Raw genomic sequence first — 22,725 nt, 5'->3', positions numbered from 1 at the left:
TGATGCTACAATACTTAAAACAATGAGGTACTGGCATAAAGGCAGACATTTAGACCAATGGAATAGAACAGAGCCCAGAAGTAAAACCTCACATATACTTGTATGATCAAATGATTTACAAGTGTGTCAGAACCACTTAATGGGAGAAAGGACACTCTTCCAACAAATGATGCTGGGAAAACTATTTATCCACATGCAAAATAATGGAGTTCAACCTTTATCTAACATCATATCTCAAAGTTAATTCGAAATGGATCAAAGACCTAAAAGTAAGACTAAAACTATAGAACTCTAAGAAGAAAACATAGGGCAAAAGCTTCCCAACACTGGATTTGGCAAGGATTTCTTGGATATAACAGTAAAGGTGCAGACAACATGAGAAAACAAACGGATGAATTGGATTTCATGAAAATTAAAACATTTTGTATATCAAAAGACACTATCAACAAAGTAAAAAGGCAACGCACGGAATGAGTGAAAATATTTGCAAATCTGGTAAGAATTAATATACAGAATATACAGAAATCTCTTAAAAGTCAACAACAACAACAACAAAAAAACCTGATTCAAAAATGGACAAAGGACTTGAATAGATAATTCTCCTACGAAGATATATAAATGGCTAATAAGCACCTGAAAAGATGCTCAACATCACTAATCAATAGGGAAAGGCAAATTGAAACTACAATGAGATACCACCTCACACCCAGTAGGAAGGCTACCATCAAGAAAACAGAAAGTAACATTTGTTGATGAGGAGGTGGAGTAATTGGAACCCTGTACATTGCTGTTGAGTCCATAAAATGGTACAGCTGCTGTGGAAAATACTGCAATGGTTCATCAAAAAGTTAAAAATAAAATTACCTTACTATTCGGCAATTCTAACTCTGGAATTGAAAGCAGGGCCTCAAAGAGACATTTGTACACCCATGTTCATAGCAGCATTATTCAAAATAGCTAAAAGCAACCCAAGTGTCCATTGACAGATGAATGGATAAGCAAAAAGTGGTATACACACACATACACACACACAAACAAACACACATCCACACAGTGGAATTTCTTCCTTTTCAGCCTTAAAAAGGAAGAAAATTCTGACATATACTACAACACAGATGAACCCTGAGGACATTATGGTAAATAAAATAAGCTAGTCACAAAAAGATAAATACTGCAAGATTCCCCTTGTATGCGGTACTTACAGTAGTCACAATCAGAAACACAAAGTAAATCATGGTTGCCAGGGTCTGTGGTGGGGGTGAGGGGAGAACAAAAAGTTATTCTCTAATGGGTATAAACTTGCAGTTTTGCAAGATGCAAAGAGTTCTGCAGATAGATGGTGGTGATGATCATACATTATCAATGTATTTAAATACCTGCAAACTGTACACTTAAATATGGCTAAGGAGGTAAATTTTACATTAAATGTATTTTACCACGATAAAAAAAATGAAAAAAATAAGTATAAGAAGTTTCTAGAGCAGATTGGGGCACATAAGTACTCAATAAATAAACGATAAAGATAGTGCTGATAATCTTGCTTGCAGTGATTAGAAAATACTGGGAGAAAAATAAAAAACAAGGACCTTTCCCTGGTCCAGTTTCTTTCTTAGGCATGGGGATCTCATCCTCTTCTCATCACATTCTTTTTAATTTTTATTTTTTTGGTGTCTGGCCAGTGAGGGGATCTGAACCCTTGACCTTGGTGTTATTAGCACCACACTCTAACCTTCTACCTCAGTGACCTAACCAACCAGCCCAGTTCTCATTACATTCTTCTGGAGAAAAATAAACTTTTAAAATCTTTCCCTTTCCTGTCCTCTAACTTCCAAACTGTATATCCTTCCTGTGTTTCTAATCTTAATTCCCAGAGTCACTATGCTTGTAATTTCTCAAAGCCTGAAAACTTAATCACCCTTGATTCTTCCCTCTCAACCTGCATATTTATTTTTTATTTTGTCAACTTCATTTGCATAAAGGTATATATAGTACTGTCAAATTTTTTAAAATTTCTTTTGTTTCAATGGTTATTATCCCCTTTCTTTTCTTTCTTTTTTTTTTTTTATTGTGGTAAAAAATATATAACGTAAGATTTGCCATTGTGACCATTTTAAAATATAAAATTCCATGGAATTAATTACATTCACAATGCTGTGTGACCATCACCTTTATATATTTCCAAAACTTTTTGGTCATCCTAAGCATAAACTCGGTACCCATTAAGCAATCATTTCCTATTATTCCTTCCCTTCAATGTCTAGTAACCTCTAATCTACTTCTGTCTCTAAAGATTTTCTTTTTTTTTTTCTTAATTGACCCATGATAAGTGTATATATCTATGGAGTACAATGTGATACTTGGGCACATTTATGTGCAAGTATGCAATAATCACATCAGGGTAATTAGCATATCCACCACCTCAAACATTTGTCACCTCTTTGTGTTGGAAACATTCCAAATCCTCTCTACTAGCAACCTGAAGTTATACAATAATTTGTTGTTGACTAGTTTCCCTATAGTGCTATAGAACATTAGATCTTATTCTTCCTATCTAGCTACAATTTGGTATTCATTGACCACCCTCTCCCTATTCCCTCTCCTCTGTACCCCTATCAGTCTCTAATAACCACTATTCTACTCTCCACTTCTATGAGATCAATTTTTTTTAGCTAACACATATGAGTGAGAACATGTGGTATTTCTCTTTCTGTGCTGGCTTGTTTCACTTAACATAATTTTCTCTAAGCTCATCCGTGTTGCTACAAATGGCAGAATTTCATCCTTTTTTATGGCTGAGTAGTATTCCACTGAGCATATATACATTTTCTTTGTCCAACTGTCCATTGATGGACATTTAGGTTAGTTCCATATATTGGCTATTGTGAATGGGGCTACAATAAACATGGAAGTGCAGGTATACCTTTGACATATTAATTTTCTTTCCTTTTGATAAATACCCAGCACTGGGATCTCTGGATTGTATGGTAGTTCTATCTGTAGTTCTTAGAGAAACCTCCATATTGTTTTCCATAAAGGCTGCTGTAATTTACATTCCTACCAATAATTATATATTGCTGTATAATCCTTATACAGAATTCCCCTTTCTTTGCAACCTCACCAGAACTTACTTTCTTTTTGATAACAGCCATTCTAATTGGGGTGAGATGGAATCTTACTGCAGTTTTGATTTGCATTTCTCTGATAATAAGTGATGTTGAACATTTTTTCATATACCTGCAGGCCATTTGTATGTCTTCTTTTGAGAAATGTCTATTCAGCTCATTTGCCCATTTTTACAATTGGGTTATATGCTTTTTTTTTTTTTTTAACACCTGAATTGTTTGAGTTCCTTGTATATTCTGGATATTAATCCTTTGTCATATGAATAGTTTGCAAATATTTTCTCCCATTCTGCATCAACCTGCCTATTTAGCCAGTCACCAAAATCCTCCTGATTCTACCTTTGGTAGCTTCTTCTTTTCCTTCCTTCCCTCCCTCCCTCCCTCCCTGCTTCCCTCCATCCCTCCCTTTATTTCTTTCAAGTATTTATTGAAAACCTACTATATGGCAGGCACTGTTCTAGAGATGGAGAATATAGCCATGAACAAAACAAACAAAATCCATATCCTCATAGTACTCATGTTTTTGTGGGGGGAGACATGAAAAACAGCAGCAAAATATATGGTTTTAAGTGCTATGAAAAGTGCTATGACAAGACAAGGAGGATAATACAGGTGTATGTGCATGAGTGTATATTGGAAGAAGTTTGCTATTTTAATTAGTGAATCTGGGGCAATAAGATTGGGGCAGAAGAAGAGCTCCCTGGGAGCAGAGAGCTAACTAAGCCTGGAGTAGGAGAGATACAGAAAGAGACTAAAAAAAATTGGGAGATGTTAGTGTATAGATATAGTATTTAAAGTCATGAGAACAGATGAGATCACCAAGGGCAAGGATAGGATAAGAAAAAAAGAGATCCAAGGATTTATCCTTGGGGTACTCCAGGGTAGGACAGGGAAATAAGAAGAAACTAGCAGAGGTGAATGAGAATGCCAGCTAGTAAGACTAATTAGTGTGGTTATATGTCCAGCCATGTTCAAATGCATGCTGCAGAATTGGTGGAGAGCTGTATTTAATCAGTGGTAGGGTTTTGTCAGATAATTTCTACTACAAAGAGGGAGGAGGAACCCCAGAAAGTATAATGTTAGAAGCCAAGTGAAGAAAGAAAACCAAGAAGTCAACAGATAAAGTAAGGTGAGAGGTGAGAATTGACTGCTGGATTCAGCAACTTGAAGTCACTAGTGATCTTTGGTGGAGCAGCTGGGCAAGAAAGTCTGATTAATTGGACTCAAGAGAGTGTGAAAAGATATAATATCTACATATTTTTTAAAAGGAGTTCTGCTCAATAAGGAAGCAGGAATGGAGCAGCAGCTGGAAGAGATACGGGATCAATAAAGATTTTTGTTTTATTTTATTTTGCTTTGTCTTTATGATGGGAGGAATAATAGCATATTGTATTCTACGAGGAATGATCCAATAGAGATGGGAAAATTGGCAGTAGGAAAACTGACAACTACAATGCCTTTGAGTAGTAAGGAAAGATAAGTTTTAGTGTCCAAATTCAGAGATTGGCCTTATCTAAAATAAAAGCAAGAGAAGTTTATCCATAACAACAGGCAGGGAAAGCTGAGTAAATGAGTGTAGACGTAGGTAGGAGGGGTATGTGTGGTGGTGAGAATATGTGGGCTTCTCTTCTCATGGCCTTTATTTATTTGTTTATTTTTTTATTCAGAAACAGGAAGCTAAGTCATCAGCTGAGAGAGAGAAAAGAGATGGAGGTCTGAAGAGAGAAAACGGGAAAAGTCATATCAGAGAGTAGATGAATGAAAAGACTAAGATGAATGAATGAAGCAGAAGTACTCTCGACTATGCAGAAATGAGGATTTTCTTGAGGTTAGTGGTCATGAATTTAAAGTAGAGCCAGTTAGTGTGATTACATACATGTCTAGCCATGTTCAAATGCATGCTGCAGCCACAGAATTGGTGGAGAGCTGTATTTAATCAGTGGTAGGGTTTTGTCAGACAATTTCTACTACAAAGAGAGAGAAGGGCAAGAAAGTTGAATATGCATCCGAGAGCAAGTGATGATAATGACAGATCATGCTATTGATATGTGTTTTACATTTGTAACCCTTGACTACAAGGTGGAGGAGAGAGGGAGCCCTGCTTCCTTGGTCACACTCAGTTGAACTGAAGCTTCTTTCATGCTCATCTGGGGGTGGGGGGAGGTGAAAAAAAACGAGTCATGACTCAAATACTACAAATTGTTTTTTCTAAGATTCAGTAGCTTTTCTTGAATAAATGTTTCTTCATTTGCTGACTTGTTGTATAATCTTAGGCCAATTTCTAGAGACTTTAAATGCTTTTTTTAAAAAATAGGTTTCTCTAGTTATGGTTTTTCTGCTGGGGATGGTTCTGTGGAGCTCCACATGCCATCATTCCAGGAGTGATCACTTCCAATCAACCTTTCTGAAGTACAGAGGTTATCAGTAAACTAGCATTTTATATTCAAAAATTTACCGAGGACTAAGAATTAGACATATATTAGCTACATAAGCAAATAAACTTATAGAAGAAGATTTTCATATTTTCCAACTTTTAACTAATAACTAACTTTATATTAAGGAATGAAATTTTAAAATTAATATTTTTAAAATAAAAAAATTTAATTACACATTTGAAATCACAGAAATCTCTTCAAATTGTTTCTAATGTTATTTTAAATTTTAATTTTATAAATAAAATTTATAAAGTCTTTATACTTCGGCTCTTAGAATGTATAATTAATTAAATCTTCTTGAGAGATTCTTATTTATCTTCTCTCTAAAACATATATACACCACCAACACCATGATGAAACAAAAACCTACTAGTCTACATAGCTGGGATTGATTTACATTTAATCAAGCACAAGTTGCTTTGTAGAATCTAGATGTTTCTTTCTTCCATGACATTTATATTGGCTTTTGCTCAAAATCAAATTATTAATATGTATGTGTAATCTTTAGAAAAGAATAACACCTAGGCAATTCTATATATATCACATATTTTCTATTTATGATAAATGCCTAGTAGATGTAAAAAAGACCTAAGTAAGGATCCAAGAATCCACAATATCAACATATGAAATGATCAAAGAGTAATCATTAACACTCCAAATTGATTTCAAAACATTTAATTATTTATTCAATTCCTTTAATAGAAAAATAACAGCAAAATGCTTCCTCTAAACATTTTAGGAAGCTTCCAATTTAAGAATCTGTGCCGACAACAAAGATAGAAAACTTACTTGCCAATACCTCCTGGTTGTAGCATGTATGACTAAAAAGAATAATCCAAACTTATTTGGGAATTCTTGTTCTCCCACCTAATCCCACAATAAGAACAAAAGTTAACCTGATTCCAAACTTAGAACTTTTAATCTGATAAACATGGCTTGGATTTTAGATTTAGTTAATAACAGAGTAAAACAAGAACATTATATATTTAAATTTTTAAACTTACCTGATATAAATAATCTTCAAATACAAAATAATAATCATCATTGCTTGCTGTCAACTTCACATCCTATAATGAAAAGTAGAGAGTACTGAAAAAAACCAAATGAATCTGTATATAGTACTAATGCAAATGTATAATACTTAGAAACAAGATTATAATAGATTTATTATGTTATGTACAATTATAAACTTTTCAATTAGATTTTATCATTGCTATATATTTACTTAACTAATATATGTGACGCATTATCTAACCTGAAATTCCTTACACTTTTTTAGGTTCCATTATTAGTTCTTTTTCATTTATTTCAATTTTATCTCCTTATAATCTAGTATTTAGGTATCGTAAAGGTAGAAAAGAAAAGCAGATGCAATCACAACATCCAGATGCAACCATAACAAGCTGGCCCTAGGTTACTGTTTCAGTCTCACTGTTCAAGTCCACATTCCTGTCATTCCTTCAAAATACCAAATATCTTCCATTCCTTTGGTGATTATTCAGTTGGAAGTTACCACTTTTTACCGGTAGACTAGTAACATTGATTTTCCTGCCTGGTGAACACATATTTTAAGGGGAGTTCATTGACTTCCCCCGAACAGAGTATTAGTTCCTTCCTTTAAATATAACTCTATTCTTACTTCCTCACCTGAGACTAGTTTAAACATTTCTGCTCTCCCTATAAGACCTTAGGCTCTTTGAGGCCCAGTGTCTTAACTATTTTTAATATACTTAGCACCAGCACAGTGCCTAGCACCTAATAAGTACCCAACACATGTTGGATGAATAAACAGAAAATAAAAATATAAAATTATTAACAAAAATTAATTTTACTTTCCTATGAAGCAATGCATCACTAAAAGGTACTCCTCCACAATAACAAATAAATAAAGAAAAGCTCTGAAAAATAAACCAAAACATTTGCATTTCCCCCAGAGTATTTCTCAACATTTCGTACAGTGAGTTGGAACCTGCTACTTGTATGCTTCAGTGTAAAGAACATGGACATTCCAACAGATTTGACCAAGATTTGAAATCCAGTTCCACTACTTCAAACTCTATGACTTTGGTCAGTAACTCCAAGCATAGGTCCCCATATCTCTAAATGCAGATACCACTACCTACTTCAGGAAATAAGGGTAAATGCCTAGGATAGTATCAGATACAGAGTAGGCATCCAGAACACTATTTTAAAAATTCACCAAAAGCCCCTTTATTTACTGTATTCTTCATCTGTTTATAAGTACATGTATTTAAATAGAGATCTTGAACCTTACATGTATCAAAAAAGTCCAGATCTAAAGGGCACTGATATATATTCGATTCAGTAAGTACTGACTGATTAAATGGGATGAAGAATACAAAAATCAAAACCCAAACAAACAAACAAAAACAACAGACAATATTTATCCTCAAGAAGTCTAATCTCACTGGCAAGAATACATACACAGTAAAAATAAGAGAAAACGTACAAAGAAATATTGTAGAAACCCATGATAACACAGCTCAAAAAGTCTACAAAATTCAACCAAGCTAATGAGGAAAGCACCAGTCAGGGGAGAACGGAACTCGTGGATAACTCCAGAGGCAGGGAATATGTGCTAAGTCTGGAAAAACTTAAAAACACAGATTAAGAGGAAAGAAAGGGCCCAGTCTTCTAAGTCAGGAGACAGACAGGCAAAGACAGAGGTCATGCATTCTCAACAGGAATGACATTGCCTCCTACTGGGTAAAAACTGGTTCTCGGGAGGCCAAAAGATGTCACATATCACCACGGCATGTGGACCTCCAAAGCTCATCTCTATTCAACAAAATCTTATTCTCTGGTATTTAATTTTTCTTATTCAAGAGAAAATTTTTCTCCTCAGGGGTGTGATAATGAAGATAGGTTAAGAAACACTGATACAAATTGTCAGTTCATAGTAAATGGTGAAAAACTGTAGAAGGTGTAGATACAAGGCAAATTTGTACAAAAAACAATTCAGACAGGACCATTTAACAATTTAGCTTAGGGAAGGTTTAATGATGTTCTGTATTTAGTATTGCCTTGTTCCCTTCATTCCTTTAACCACTACAGTAATTCTACTTTGTATTCAGTTCAATTTACTTATTTATTTTACTTTATTTTAACTTCTCAATATAATGGTGCAGTCTTCATGGAAAATTGTATAGAGGTTTCTCAAACAATTACAGATAGATCGACCATATGACCCAGCTTTTCCACTGCTGGGAATATACCCAGAGGAATGGAAATCATCATGCCGAAGGGATACCTGTATTTCCGTGTTTATTGCAGCACTATTTACAATAGCCAAGAGTTTCCAGTTCAATTTAAAACAAGTCTGTGCCATGGAGCCTGTAATGAAACTTTAAATAATTTCTTTAAATGCTCATTCCCTTACGAGCTGACTTTAATAATGTTTGAAGTTGCTCCAACGAGATCAGCAGAGCCCAACTAACAGAAGTCAAAAACAACAAGGGACAGATACCTCTCTAAAAACATTCATGTTGTACACAGAATGAGGATTGATGCTACCAAAACTTATATTTGACTCCTCGGGCACAAACTGTTTACTTCCTTCTCAAAACAGATTTTCTTTATTGACTCAAACTAAAATTCATGTTAGCAACAAAAAACTCTCATGCTAGCACTCACTGGTTTTTTTTTGAGCTTTCTCACTTGTGAGTTTCCTCTTATTTGAATAGAAAAGAGGTTAACGGTCTTAAAGGCCAAGAGATCTCTTAAGCTGTTACTAAAATAATTCACTGAGCATAATCATTTGACCTCAAAGTTAATATTAGGACCTACAATCCAAATCTAGTGTAAAAACCTCTGGAGATTTAAGATTTTTCATCAAAGGACTTTGTACTCTAAACTTCCTTATTTCTGCTTACGGTACAGTATATGGTTCTGTATTCAGATTAGCTAGGTTCAAATTTCGGCTTTGCTACTTAATGTGAATTTAAACATTTCTTTAACCTTTTCCTCAGTTCCCTCATCTGTAAAATGGTAAAATAATAGTACTTTCTGTTTTGCTCTAGCACATGTGTTGATATGTGGCTGGTAGGTAAGGGAATGATGTCAGTATAACATGGAAATTATGTTGGTGCAGATGCAATTTTTCTTAAGCAAGGGGAGCTAGAATAGCAAGAGTAGAATTTAAACCTTTAGCAGGAAAGAAAAAAGCCTTCAGCTTACCTGCTGCACAGGCGTTAGCCTCTATAATTGCATTTTAAGAAAATTAAAGACAGACGTTGACAAGGGGGCTCCCTCTCCAGAGAGGCACACTCCCAGCCTGGCATATTTCTCAGTTGCTGTAATTCTTCTTGTGCCCACGTTAACAGCAGCTCCGTGGCCCAGAGCATCACTTCCATCTGCATTATTTTAGCATTTCGATTTTATCAGTTTAGTATATTTTTAATAGCTCCTGTGGGAGCAGTCTGCCTGAGCTGTTTGATTCTTCTCCCAAGCTATCAATTATTATTTTTGTTAGTCTTCTGGTTACAAAGTTGCAAAAGTTTTGAGTGCTCTGCCCCAACCCTATTTTTCCTATGAGCTGTTATTTTTAATGTGTGATTTTGCAGAATTCAAGTTTTCTTTTCCCAGGGAAAAAAATGTATTTATCATTTATAGCCTAAGTGTTGGTATCTGCTATTCTTAAAGTAGTTGTCCTGATTAAATGATAATCTGTGTAAAGGGTTTAGAACATTATAGCACACAGTAAGCAGTCATAAATATTAGCAGTTATTACAATATGTCCTACCCAGACAAATTTTCAGGTCCTCAGTGTGTAAGCGTCTCTCCCCCATTTCTGAGACCTATAATAATATACATTCTCCTCTATCTTTCAAATTCTAAATTTAAAGTCCAAGTTTTTAAAACAGTCTAATTATTAATCCAGAATTAGTCATATCCTATATTATGCTTAAAGCATCTATAACTCAACTTTCAACTTGATTATCAGATGCTTAAAGGCAAAACCTCAATGTATCCCTATCATAAAACTTGAGATATACTTAGCCATATGTCTACAAACTAAAATAAATTAAAAACTCAAAATGACTTGAATACAAAGAGAACAATTAGGCCTCAAAGAATCATGAGATAAATAGGATAAAAATATTATAGTCTGATTTTCTTTTCAGTTGCTTTTTTATTTGGTATGTGTTGAAAACTTGTATTTATAGTGCTAAGAAATACTTATTTTGCTAATCAAAAAATGGGAAGATCATGATGACAGCTTCAAAGGGAAAGAAGATAACATTGAATGCAGACTGCAAATTTTAAAGGCCAACCTGAACTTTAAATGATCTGTAAAATGGTATCATTTTGAGTATAATGATCACTCAAAATTATTTTTTCTAGGTTAATATGTATCATTGTACATTGTGCAGGCCCTGCATATTGAAAACTTTCAATTTTTAAGTATATTAATGAAATGAAAAAAAACTATGCTTACTTTCACTTACTTTATAAATTAGACTATCCACCAAAAGGTCATGTTGTATCACATTGGTCTTAAGCTGCTCATAATACAAGATATCCTAAATTTAAAAGCAAAACAAACAAAAATTAAAAATCAATCACGTTTATAAAGTCAGTCTCAAATTTTAATAAATAATAATCATTAATAGTACTATAAACACAAAGAGGGTAGAAACTCCATTTATTCACTATTATATATCCCATGCTTGATCAATAGCAGTTGTTCAATAAATATACCTACTCCCATCATTTAGGATAATGTCTGGCACCTGGTTGGTATTCAACCAATATTTGCTAAATCTATTAACCACGATTTAACTTTAATAGCAAATATAGTATTTATTAAGTACTTACTAGGTACCAGGCACTGTTTTACCCACTTTTCACGAGTTAACTCATTTAATCCCAACAAAATGAAATGGGTCAGTGGTTATTATTCCCAACTACATTTGAGGAAACTGAGGCCTAGAGAGAAAAGTAACTTGCTACCCAAGGTCACAAAGCTAGTAAGATTTGATCCCAGTAAACCTGGCCCCAGAACCTATACAAAAACCCAGAAGGACCACTCTATAATGCCTTTCTAAAACCTAAATTATTACAAAATAAAAACTTTAAGCATAATAAATCAGCCCTGGGAGTAAAAGCAGTCACACAGCATATAAATTAAGACAGCTTTTAATATTAGAATAAGTTCCATAATACTATAAAATTGAATAACTCTGTACAATGATGAGATTAGGCTAATGTTTAATTTAATAGAGAATGTGAAATAGAAGGAAAAATGGAAAGGAGAAAATAAGGAAGGAAAGGAAGAAATGAGAAGGAAGGAGGGAGAGAAAGAGGGAGTAGGAACTTGAGACTGTAATCAAGTTAAGTACCAGGTTAACTTGGTTGGTTAGGGTATTAAGGATGAAGGTAGGGATCAATTGGGCAGTAGTTTTGCTAAAGGGAGATGGAATACTTTCTCACCGCATAGCTGACCCCTAGATTCCTCCAAATCCATTCATTCATCTCTCAGAAACTTTAGCCCTGGTCTCTGCCCTTATCTGAAGGCTGCTTATCTCCATAGTACACACCAATCTATTTGACTCTTCCTGAAGACATTCCCTCAAAGTAAGGGTTGTGGGACAGGATCGTCTGAGACAAGGAGGAATATTTATTGTACATAGCTGCCTTAGCAACATAATAACTGACTCTATGTTTCCTGAAATATGATTTCTTAATCTTGAAAGATGTTTAATACACAGTTCTCTGGTTTGAGGCAAAGTGCTCTTTTGCCTAAAGATACTGTGGGTATTTACTGGCTATTTTTAGTCATTTTAATTTTAATAAAGAAGCTTTAATTAGTTTTCATTCATGAAGTTTTGATTTTCAAACTAATGCAATATTATTTTATTATTTTATCTACCTTCCATTGTATCTATTGAATCCATCTCCATGGCTAGAATGCAAGGTTCTTAATGGCAGAAACAGCACTACTTCAAATACCAATTCTTGCCAATGCTTAATATTTGTTAGTGAAGTGCAAAAGCTAAGTTTAGAGTTTTGTCTCTTTTTAAAAATAAAGTAAGCTCAAAATTACAAACTAATATATGACCATTAAAATAAGTGAAACAGGGCTGAGCCCGTGGCGCACTCGGTAGCGTGCTGCGCTAGCAGCGCGGCACCGCTCCCGCCGCGGGTTCAGATCCTATATAGGAATGACCGGTGCACTCCCTGGCTGAGCGCCGGTCACGAAAAAAATAAAATAAAATAAAATAAAAATAAAAATAAAAAAATAAGTGAAACAATATAAAGCTGAATAAAGAAAAATTCAATCATCTTTTCTCCTTCCATTCTGCCTTCCTAAAGTAACTAAGTCTAAAATTGCTAAGTCTTTCACTTAACTATTTATAATCCACCTGGAGTTTATTCTTGCATCTGATTATCAAAAGGCCTGTTTTCCTTCAAAAGGATGTACAATTATCAGCATAATTCATTAAATAAACCATGCATTTCCAATTGAAATAAAATGCTAGACCTGAATCTATTTAAAGTCTCACCATTCTTTTTTTTTTTTTTTTCTTCCCAGAACTTATTTGGCTATTCTTAGATATTTAATCTCTGCAAGAACTTTAAGATGATTTCATCCAGTTAAAAATAAAAGGGATTCTCTTACATATTGTTTGGAAAAACTGTCAAGTTTTACAATATTAAGGTTTTCCACCCAAAAATATGATTGAGATCTTTATGTGACCTTAGGCAAACACTTTTCTGGGCCTCAGTAAAATGATGGTAATAATAGGACCTTCTTTGTAGGCCTGATGTAAGGAATAATGAATTAATACATGTAATACGCTCAGAATAGTGCCTGGCACAGTGTGATTGCTATATAATGGTTAGACATTATTGCTCTATGTCCTTTATAAAGAATTATAATTTTCCTCATATGGGTCTTGTCCCTTTCCTGCTAAATTTATTCTGTACATATTTAAATGTTTTTACTATTGTGAATGAGGTATTTTTTTCACTTTTATAGTTCTAATTCATTATTGATAGTACAGAGAAAAGCTACTGATTTTTGTATATTTATTTTATATCCCTGTCTTATTAAAATCTCATCATTACTTCTAGTAATTTTTTTTTTATATCTTGGGTTTTCTGGGTATACAGTCATAATCATCTGAAAAGAAGATGATTGTGTGTCTTTCCCAAAACATAAACTAACTCATTTCTATGTCTTAGACCATTACTAGGGCCTCAAAAACTATGATTAATAATACTGGTGATAGTACCACTGCCTTATTACTAATTCTAATGAAAAGAGCTTCAGCATTTCTGTGTAGTTTGAATATACCGTTAGTTTTAAGAAATAGTCTTACGTTTCAGAAGCTCCATTTATTTCAAAGATTTTATTAGAAATGGCTGCCAAGTTTTCTCAATGCCATTTGACAACTACTGACACAATTGCATTTTTTCTCCTCTATATGCTCATGTATGCGATGTGAAGGCCATGTGGCTGTGACACCCATCACCCTCCAGCACTGTCAGTGTTGAGTCAGCTGATACTTGCTGGTCAGGCCAATGTCCTTTTCCCTCAGTGATTCTCTGGGCTGCATGCTTGTTCAAAGAGGATGACCATCCCTGTTAGAGGACTACTCTTCAGTTGAGAATTATTATTGACCAATTTTTCTTAAACTATCTCACATTTATTAAGGAACTTTTATATCTCCTATAAAAAAGCACAGAGAAATAAAGTAGGTCATGCAGACCTCTGAAAAAAATACTGCTTTAGAACAGTTTTAGTGATTTTACTTTATCATTATTTTAATTTATTATTCTTAAAATTTTTGTATTACATTTGTACTGACATAAAAAACTAAAGTAAAAAATCAATTAAAGGAAATATTTCTTTGGGTACATACTGCAAACACACATTCACATCTGCATTATTACCTACAAATTATAAATGCCCACAGAGAATTTTATTTTAATTGTTATGCTTAACAATAATTTATTTGTAATTGCACTTGTAATGCTTTTTAAATATAAATTAATAGCAGATGCCCTTCATGACGAATGCTAGAAAACTGATAAATATCCTAATAAGAGTAGTCATTAAAATTCTAATTTTAGTATAGGATGCTTCCATAAAGAAACATATCTTCCAAATGCTGTGAATACCTTTTTTTAATCCAGAAGAATATTTTTATTGGATCCTATTGTTTAAAATGGTCAACTAGCCCATAAATATAATTGTACAGTATTCTGATAAATTAATGTGCCATATTGGTTCAGACGTATTATTCACACATATTAAAATATGTAACAAAGCAACAAATATGAAATGCTGAGTAATTAATTGAAGGAAGACTTTGTCATGTTGCCTCAACCACTCCATCTGTCAAGACAAACTTCAAAATCACAGATCATATTTGAAAAGTACTCCATCTTTTAAGTTTATAATTTGTTTTGATACTTTCACATAATTTAATAAATACTTAAAATATATTGACTTTTCCCAATACATCCCTTTATATTGATTTTAGTGTCTACTAAAATACAAAGGAAATTAAAAGAACTTATTGATATTTGCATGTAACAAAGATAATGTATACATAACAAATAATTATGCAATCAGGTTTTTCACAATTTTCCTTTAATTATTCTCTTATATACCACATCATACAGCTAAATAAACAGTAAAATTTTAGTATAACATTTTATTTATAAAATGTATTGAAAGGCTAGAAGATAGGGACAAGCAGTAAACCAGGCAGACAAGTTACCTGACCTCAGCGAACTTGAGACTAAATCAAGACCTCTGTTATCAAGTGAGTTAGGCATAAGTTCAGATAGAGTTCTCAGAATCTGGATTAAGCCGTCCTTTACTAGGATCAACCATGGTGCAATATATCTATGGACAGAATCATATACTCACAGTCCATTCATTTAAAATAAAGTATGTGGATTTTAAATTATGAGTATTTGAACAAATAAAAGCAAGTATTAAGTTGAATTAAATGAAACACTACATTTTCCAACCCACTTATAGTTCCTAAAGATCTAGAAGTATTTATTGAACCAGTTATAGAACTGGTTGCTACCTGAGAACAGCAGGAGCCCCACTCACAAAGTCAATTACTAAGAATGGTTTCCTGAAGGATAAGACATTATCAAAATGCTGTTAATAAATTAGTCTATGACTTTAGACATATAACAGTGCTGTTGACAAAAATCTATTTTCTAGAATAATCTATTTTCTAATTCTAGAGAAAATAATCAGAATCTGAAAAATACAGGAACTTTGAAAATATCTAGTCTACTCTCCTTATTTTCAGATTAAAAAAATGAAATCTGGCAAAGTTAACTGTCTTAGCTGGTGACTGAACTAGTCCTCCTAATTCCTAGTCTAAGCTGTTTGGATTCAATAGTTTTTGGTGTAATTTATACATATAAAATGAGAGACAAACATAGATAGGAGAGTCAAAATTATAACATATGGTTATAGTTGATAGGGACAAGTTTTATATTAATATCTTAATTCTACACTATAAAATACATAAGCATTTACAAAAATTAGTTGATTACCAATAAGAAAACAGGATATTTTAAAGGAGTATTTGGTATAAGTTCTGGCAATATATATTGTAAGAGTAATGAATTACAATTATAAAAGGCAATCTCTGAAAAACAAAGTAGCCCAAATTTTTAGCATCAGAGAATATTTAAATCTCAGGGTTTTGTTGTTGTTGTTTCTGTTTTTCTTTCTTTCTTTCTTTTTTTTTTTTTTTTTTTGTATTTTGTGCAGATTTATACCATTTCTAACTTAAAAAAAGAGAAAATATACTCTCAGGAAATAAAAGAACTTACAGAACATTCCTAATATTTTATAGTAAATTGTTCATTAAACATTTATATGAGCCTGCCATTTCTAGACACTGTACAAGATACTGACATTAAAGATGGTGAAGAAAAACAAATCAAGTAGAGTGAATAAATCAAATAGAGTAAGAAGTATTGCATATGTTTTTCTCTCTTTAGGCTTTTTCTCATGCCCTGGTTATGATAAGAGAAAAGAGAATGAAGTATCTAACTGTGGCAGTGATGGAGCTGGGAGGAGACAGGGTAAAGGGGATAATGTTAGAAAGGCTTCTCAAAAAAGATGATGGAATAAGCTGCATCTTGAAAGATGAGTAGACAAAAGGCAGAGAAGGCATTTCAGGGAGATAATAGTATAGTGCAGAGAGAAACAGTACAGCATCTCTTGGAGGAGCACAAGCACACTGAGGTAAGGGTTCTGCCTTTTCTTTTAGATATCCTGAGCCTGATATATTTTTAAAACATATAATAAAGTTCTTTAGGCAACTGGAAATAAAATTTTAAGCTTACACAAAAGTTTGGGTTGAAAACAGAGTTGAATCCATTAGGGAATAGATGACTTGTGGATGAGGCAGTTCAGGGAAAATGAATAGAATGATAAGAAGAACAAATGGAATTCTAGGAAATACATGCACTTAAGGTCTAGCAGAGAAACCCAAATAGGGACTAAAGAAAGGAAAAAGAGAGAGGGGGGGAAAGGGAAAAAGAAAACAGGGTGAACTAAAATAAAGACCAAGAACATTTCAAGGACAGAGTAGGCAACATTAGATGTAAGGACTAAAATATGTCCACTGTTCCTTGATGAGTTTAGCTGGGGCGGCTGTAGTCATGCAGTTGGGATGTATGCCAAACTGTGGCAGACCAAGTAATTAATGAAATCAAACAATTAATCTTATTAATGTAATTAATTAATTAATGAAATTAAGTCTAGCACAGACTTTTGTTTCAGAAATGTAGCTATGAAAGGAAGGAAAGGGACAGGGAAAAAGCTAGGGAAGACATGGGATTTAAGATTTGATTTTATTCCTTAGATAGAAAAGACCTGAGAATGCATAATACCAGGGGAAGGAACAAGTAAACAGGAAGAGAGTGAAGAAAAATTATCAAAATGACAAAAGGAGGCACAAGTAGAGTCTTGGACAAAATAAGTACATTTCTTCCTCTGACAGGGGTAAGATAAAAATAAGTTCTCGCTGAAGAGAAAGAAAATTAAGGTAGACATTAATAAATTCCATTTTTTTTCCCTATGAAATAAAAAACAAGATCATCTGTTGGGAAAGAATGGAAGAGGGATGAGGTAGAAAGTCTGAAATTTAATACTAAGAGTTGGGTATATCATTTTGGGGAACTGGACAGGGAGTTGCCCAGTCCACCAAAAATGATTGTCATATGTCCCCACCAAAGGTTAATGGAAATTGTGGAGGCAGTAATCTGCATGGGTCTGTGAATCTTAAATAATCAGTTCAGTTACTAAATCATTTTCTGGAATAGAATGCTAGCAAACATGAAGTACATTCTTCCAGGTATTACGATCACACAAAAAGAGTTGCTCTGTTAAGTCTTTACCCTGGTAGTGTTTATTCATCTCATTGGCTTGAGTGACTTTCTTTAAGAAATAGTTTATTGACCATAAGAATAGGTTTATTTAATATCTGCTAATACTTATATCATCAGACTTCTCAAAAATAAGGATTCAATTATTCAACAAATATTTACTGAACACATTTTATGTGCTAGATATGGTACTCCTAGCTCCAGCACCCAGAACAGGCATGGCACAAAGAAGGTATTGAATAAATATATACTGAATAAATGAATAAAAGAACAATATAGTGATGAATAGGTAATATTTTTAATATACTTATATTAACAACTGAATTAACAACCTACTGCAATTCTATGGTTGGTGTATACACACACACCACACAAATACACATGTGTGTATGTTATTTATGTATGTGTATACTTGCAGATATACACATATCTTTTCTTATCCCCCTTTTATGGAAGAGGAGCCCAAGATTTAGAATAATTTAAAATGGAGAAGTAATTTGGCATATAGATAAGAAAGGGCAGAGTCAGAACTTGAACCCGGGTCTATCTGAAGCTAAACACATGGCTGTTAAGTACTAAGTTATACTACTTATCTGCCTTTATAGAAATTATAGTCTTATCTGTTGAGGATACAAAAAAATAATTGGGCATTTGCAGTACAGTATTGTATGTGTTACATAATAGGTAAAAACATGGGGGGAGGACAGGGGAATACATATGAAGAAAGTTCTAACCCAAATATGGGTGCCAGGGAAGTTCTCCTGGAGAAAGTGACATAACAGGCTTGAATTATAAGGGCTTGTCAGGTGAAGGAAAGGCAAAAGAAAGGAATTTTTTATATATATGAAACATGTGCAAAGACCAGGGAAAAAATAAGGAGATTAAAATAAGGGATCTTTAAAAGTTTTTAAGCAGAAGAGCTGAGATATCAGATTTCAGTTTTAGAAAAAGCAAGGTAGACAAAGGACTTGTAGGAGGGAGGCAGGTTGGAGGTACAAGACCAGGTAGGAAATTGTTTTAATTCAAGCAAGAAATGATGGTATTCTGAAATGGAGTGGTAGTATGAATGGCTATAGAGAAATAGTTGGATTTGAAGTATATTTAAGAGTTAAATCAAGAGGGACCTATTGGGTAATATAATATGAGATTCACGTAGAAAGTTAGGGATGAAACCAGGTTTCTTTTTTCTTTTCATTCTTTCTTTTTTTTTTTTTTTTTTTTGTGTGTGTGTGTGGCTGGCCAGAATGGGGGACCGAACCCGTGATCTTGGGATTATGTCTGTGCTCTAACCAACTGAGCTAACCAGTCAGCCCCGACGCTGGGTTTCTGACTGGGGCACCTTGACGGACACTGATACTGAAAAAGGAATCCAGGAAAAGTTTAGATATCCTGAATTTGAGGTGCTTATGAGATATACAAGTGCTTAGGTCCACAAGGCAGTTATGTCTGAAGCTCAGGAAAGAGAGATCTAAGAAGATAAACAGATTTGAGGTAATTGGTAACTGAAGCTATGGGAGTTGTTGAGATTTACCAAGGAACGTACAAATTAGAAGAGACAGACAATCATCAAGAACCCTAACTTAGACGACAAAGACGACCCTCCACAAACGAGGAATGCCAGAAAGAGCACTGTGTCACAAAAGCCAAGGGATATTTCAAGAAAGCGGTAGTCAATGAGGTCAAACACTGCTAAGAGGTGTAAGAGGCAGACATTTCTTCCACTTAAATAAAAGCAGATGAGGAAAGAACAGGTGCTGACACAATTAAGTTTACAAGTTTGGTGGAAGGAATTTGAATGAGTTTCTAATGCTGTCTTCTGTTTTCTGCAGGTATCAGGAGGGGAGGCCTTTTGCTAAGACTCTGAAGAGAAGTGGTTGAGGAAGGTGAAGGTCAGAAACAGGATCTATGGAGGCTAGGTGAGCTGACCAGAAAAACCTAGGAAGGTCAGGCACTGTTGTGGGCCTTGGTAAGGTTGCAGGGAATCTTATCAAGAAATCACAAATGAAAATCTTTTATGTTAATACTAGTCTTGGCTAGTTTATCAGTGATTACTCAGAGCAAAACAGTAAAATTTTCTGTCTTTAATTAGCAAAATGAAATTAAGCAAAAAATTTAAGAATATGAATAAATGTTTACTAAATATGCATATTTTTACATACCTACAGATTTGTAGAAGAAAATATATAAAGAAAATCCTTTTAAACTTATCACACATTTTCTTAAAAGAAAAAAATCAAAATTAGACAATGAAATAATATTATAAATAATATTGAAAGTACTAAATAAATGAATTACTAGAAACTTGAAGTATTATATCCAAAGTCTTTCTATTAAAATAAGATTTTAAAGAATAACTTCATGGATATGAAATGTGAAATATTCCATTTATGTCTCTAACTCCTCAACTATGATTGCAATTATGTGCAGCTTATATTAAGTAATTAAAAAGTAAACAAAAAGTTCAAATCAAGTATTCTTGATAAGAAGCAAGTATTCTTCCTAATCCGTCCCCCGCCCCCCCCCCCCCCCCCCCCCCGCAATGTATCACCTACAGCAATTGTTTTGGAACTGCTATAGCTCATTGAGGTCACTGTTTTACAGCTGAAATTAAGTATAAATGATGAAAGGTGTTTTAATCAATAAAATCAAGGTTGCTTTTCTAAAAACATTAATTTCAATTTACAGATATCAAATATAGTTGTTACTTTGCATTATAGAAAACTCAGATAGCTATTAGCTCCAAAATTCGAGTGTAAAAACAGCTTTTGAACAATTGTAGTAAACACTCCTTATCTAGGATTATTACTTTATCATTATCTGGGATTATTATCTGAGATTGTTAGAATAATATCTCTGGGAACATTCTAAACTTGTCTTTGAAATGGCAGTAATTCCTCTGCAAAGAGACAGGATTTGTTAATATAGGTCCTGAATAGTGAAGTTGGCAGGTCATTCACAAAGTCAGATCAAGACAAAAGTTACATTTTATTCTACGGGAGCTGATAAAAAATGGCCAGCATACACTCAAACCTATTTTGTAAACTGTTATTTCTAAAATGTCACCACAAAAGATTGGCAATATCATTTGATCTAAAACTGTTCTAAAATAAATCACTAGTTTATTCTTTCAAAAAGGAAACAAGTTATTTTTCATAGTGCTGTTCAGAGGGAGATTTACACAATACACACATGCATACATAATTTGCAAAGGTTAGAGGTATACTTTTTATAACAGACACAATATTTGATTTTCTTTAAAACTGCATTATTATTAATTATAATTAATTTATAACATAACTATATGTAATTATTATGACTACTACCATTAATAGTGACCACTTATGTGCCAGGCACTGTGGAAAGACTCACATACATTATTTCATTTTAATTCTCAAAACAATACTGTGATATAAATATTATTACCTGTATTTAAGAACGGGTTAACAGAGGTTTGAAAAAATTTAAGTAACTTGCTCCATGATATATTTCTGGTAAGTTGGGAGAGCTACGCATTGAAACCAGGTCTATATGATTCCAAAACCTATGTTTTTAACCACTAGGCTAGGGAGCTACTAGTGTGCTATTCATCAAAACTGTTAAATGGGGCCGAGCCGTGGCGCACTTGGGAGAGTGCGGCGCTGGGAGTGCGGTAACGCTCCCGCTGCGGGTTCGGATCCTATATGGGAATGGCCGGTGCACTCACTGGCTGAGTGCCGGTCACGAAAAAGACAAAAAAAAAAAAAAAAAAAACTGTTAAATGGATGACTTCTGTGATTAACTGGCTTAAGAAAAACAAACAAAATAAATCCGCATTAAGAATGTTTCAAGAAGAATCAATGTCTTACATAATTTTTCTTTATTGGACCCATTACCTGTCTGCTGGTGATTTCTCTTCATTTTCTTTACATTTCCTAAAATAAAATGTTCTTATATTTGCAAAAATAATATTCACACATAATCTGTCAATTTTTAGAACCATAAAAATAGTACATATTTCAAAGGTAACTGTAGGGACAAATAATTCATTTACTTATACTGAGTTACCTTTCTTTATTTCTCCCTTTTCTAACATCCCAATTCTACCAAACATCATTGCTGATTTAAATGGTCAGCCAACGCTTCTGAAAAATTTTACTTACTGTTTTAATGTAAGTATAAAGTCACTACTTAATTAATTATTAATAATGAAACTTTCTGTTAAGTACACAGTGATTAAATTATACAAAGGTACTTCAAAAAGTGCATAGCAAAATGGAATTAGAAGATCATACAAACCTTTCCATGAACTCTGAAAAATCCTTATAGTTAAATCTTGTCTCAGAGCCAGAACTACAGGGCTTTTGAAAACCAAAAAGGGGTCGGGGGGAGGTGGTGGTAAATAATAGACCAAGAAACAAAAGTTTTTCTGTTTTGAATAACTGGTCTTTGAAAAATAAATATGAATAGCCCAAATTTGGTCTATCCTCTTTTCTTCTTACCTCAGGCTGACTGGAAATGTTCAAAATGAGAGCCCACAATTCAGCTCTCAGTGCTGTGGGACTTCCTTGTCTGACATACTGCTGAGCAGCAGCGCTATCTTGTTCTGCTAGAACTGTCAAAAATATATTAAAACCTCATTAGAAAATTCATAATGTAAGAAATATCACTAAAATCTTTAATTATAAATCTTTTGGGACGCTAACATTTAATCTTTATATCTAACATAATTACATCATATCTTCTTTTACCCTCTGGATTTGGATACGGCCCTATTACCAGCCCTCCAGGTT

General features: G+C 33.7%; 1 protein-coding gene across 2 annotated transcripts in view; it reads right to left on the bottom strand.

Moving 5' to 3' along the window:
* TBC1D19 (TBC1 domain family member 19) overlaps positions 1–22,725 on the bottom strand; it is a 154,081-nt gene that overhangs the window by 54,052 nt on the left and 77,304 nt on the right. The window contains exons 11-13 of one of the 2 annotated variants that reach the window (XM_063108149.1): positions 22,435–22,547; positions 11,026–11,100; positions 6,562–6,624 (exon numbers count right to left, since the gene is read on the bottom strand). In XM_063108149.1, the coding sequence (XP_062964219.1) occupies positions 6,562–6,624; positions 11,026–11,100; positions 22,435–22,547 (251 nt within the window). The remainder of the gene's footprint in view (positions 1–6,561; positions 6,625–11,025; positions 11,101–22,434; positions 22,548–22,725) is intronic. The other variant, XM_063108150.1, reaches the window with a different exon arrangement.

The sequence above is a fragment of the Cynocephalus volans genome, chromosome 9, assembly GCF_027409185.1.
Source record: "Cynocephalus volans isolate mCynVol1 chromosome 9, mCynVol1.pri, whole genome shotgun sequence".
Lineage (NCBI taxonomy): Eukaryota > Metazoa > Chordata > Mammalia > Dermoptera > Cynocephalidae > Cynocephalus > Cynocephalus volans.
The sequence above is the reverse complement of the archived record's forward strand: the minus strand, read 5'-3'. Positions and strand labels throughout refer to the sequence as shown.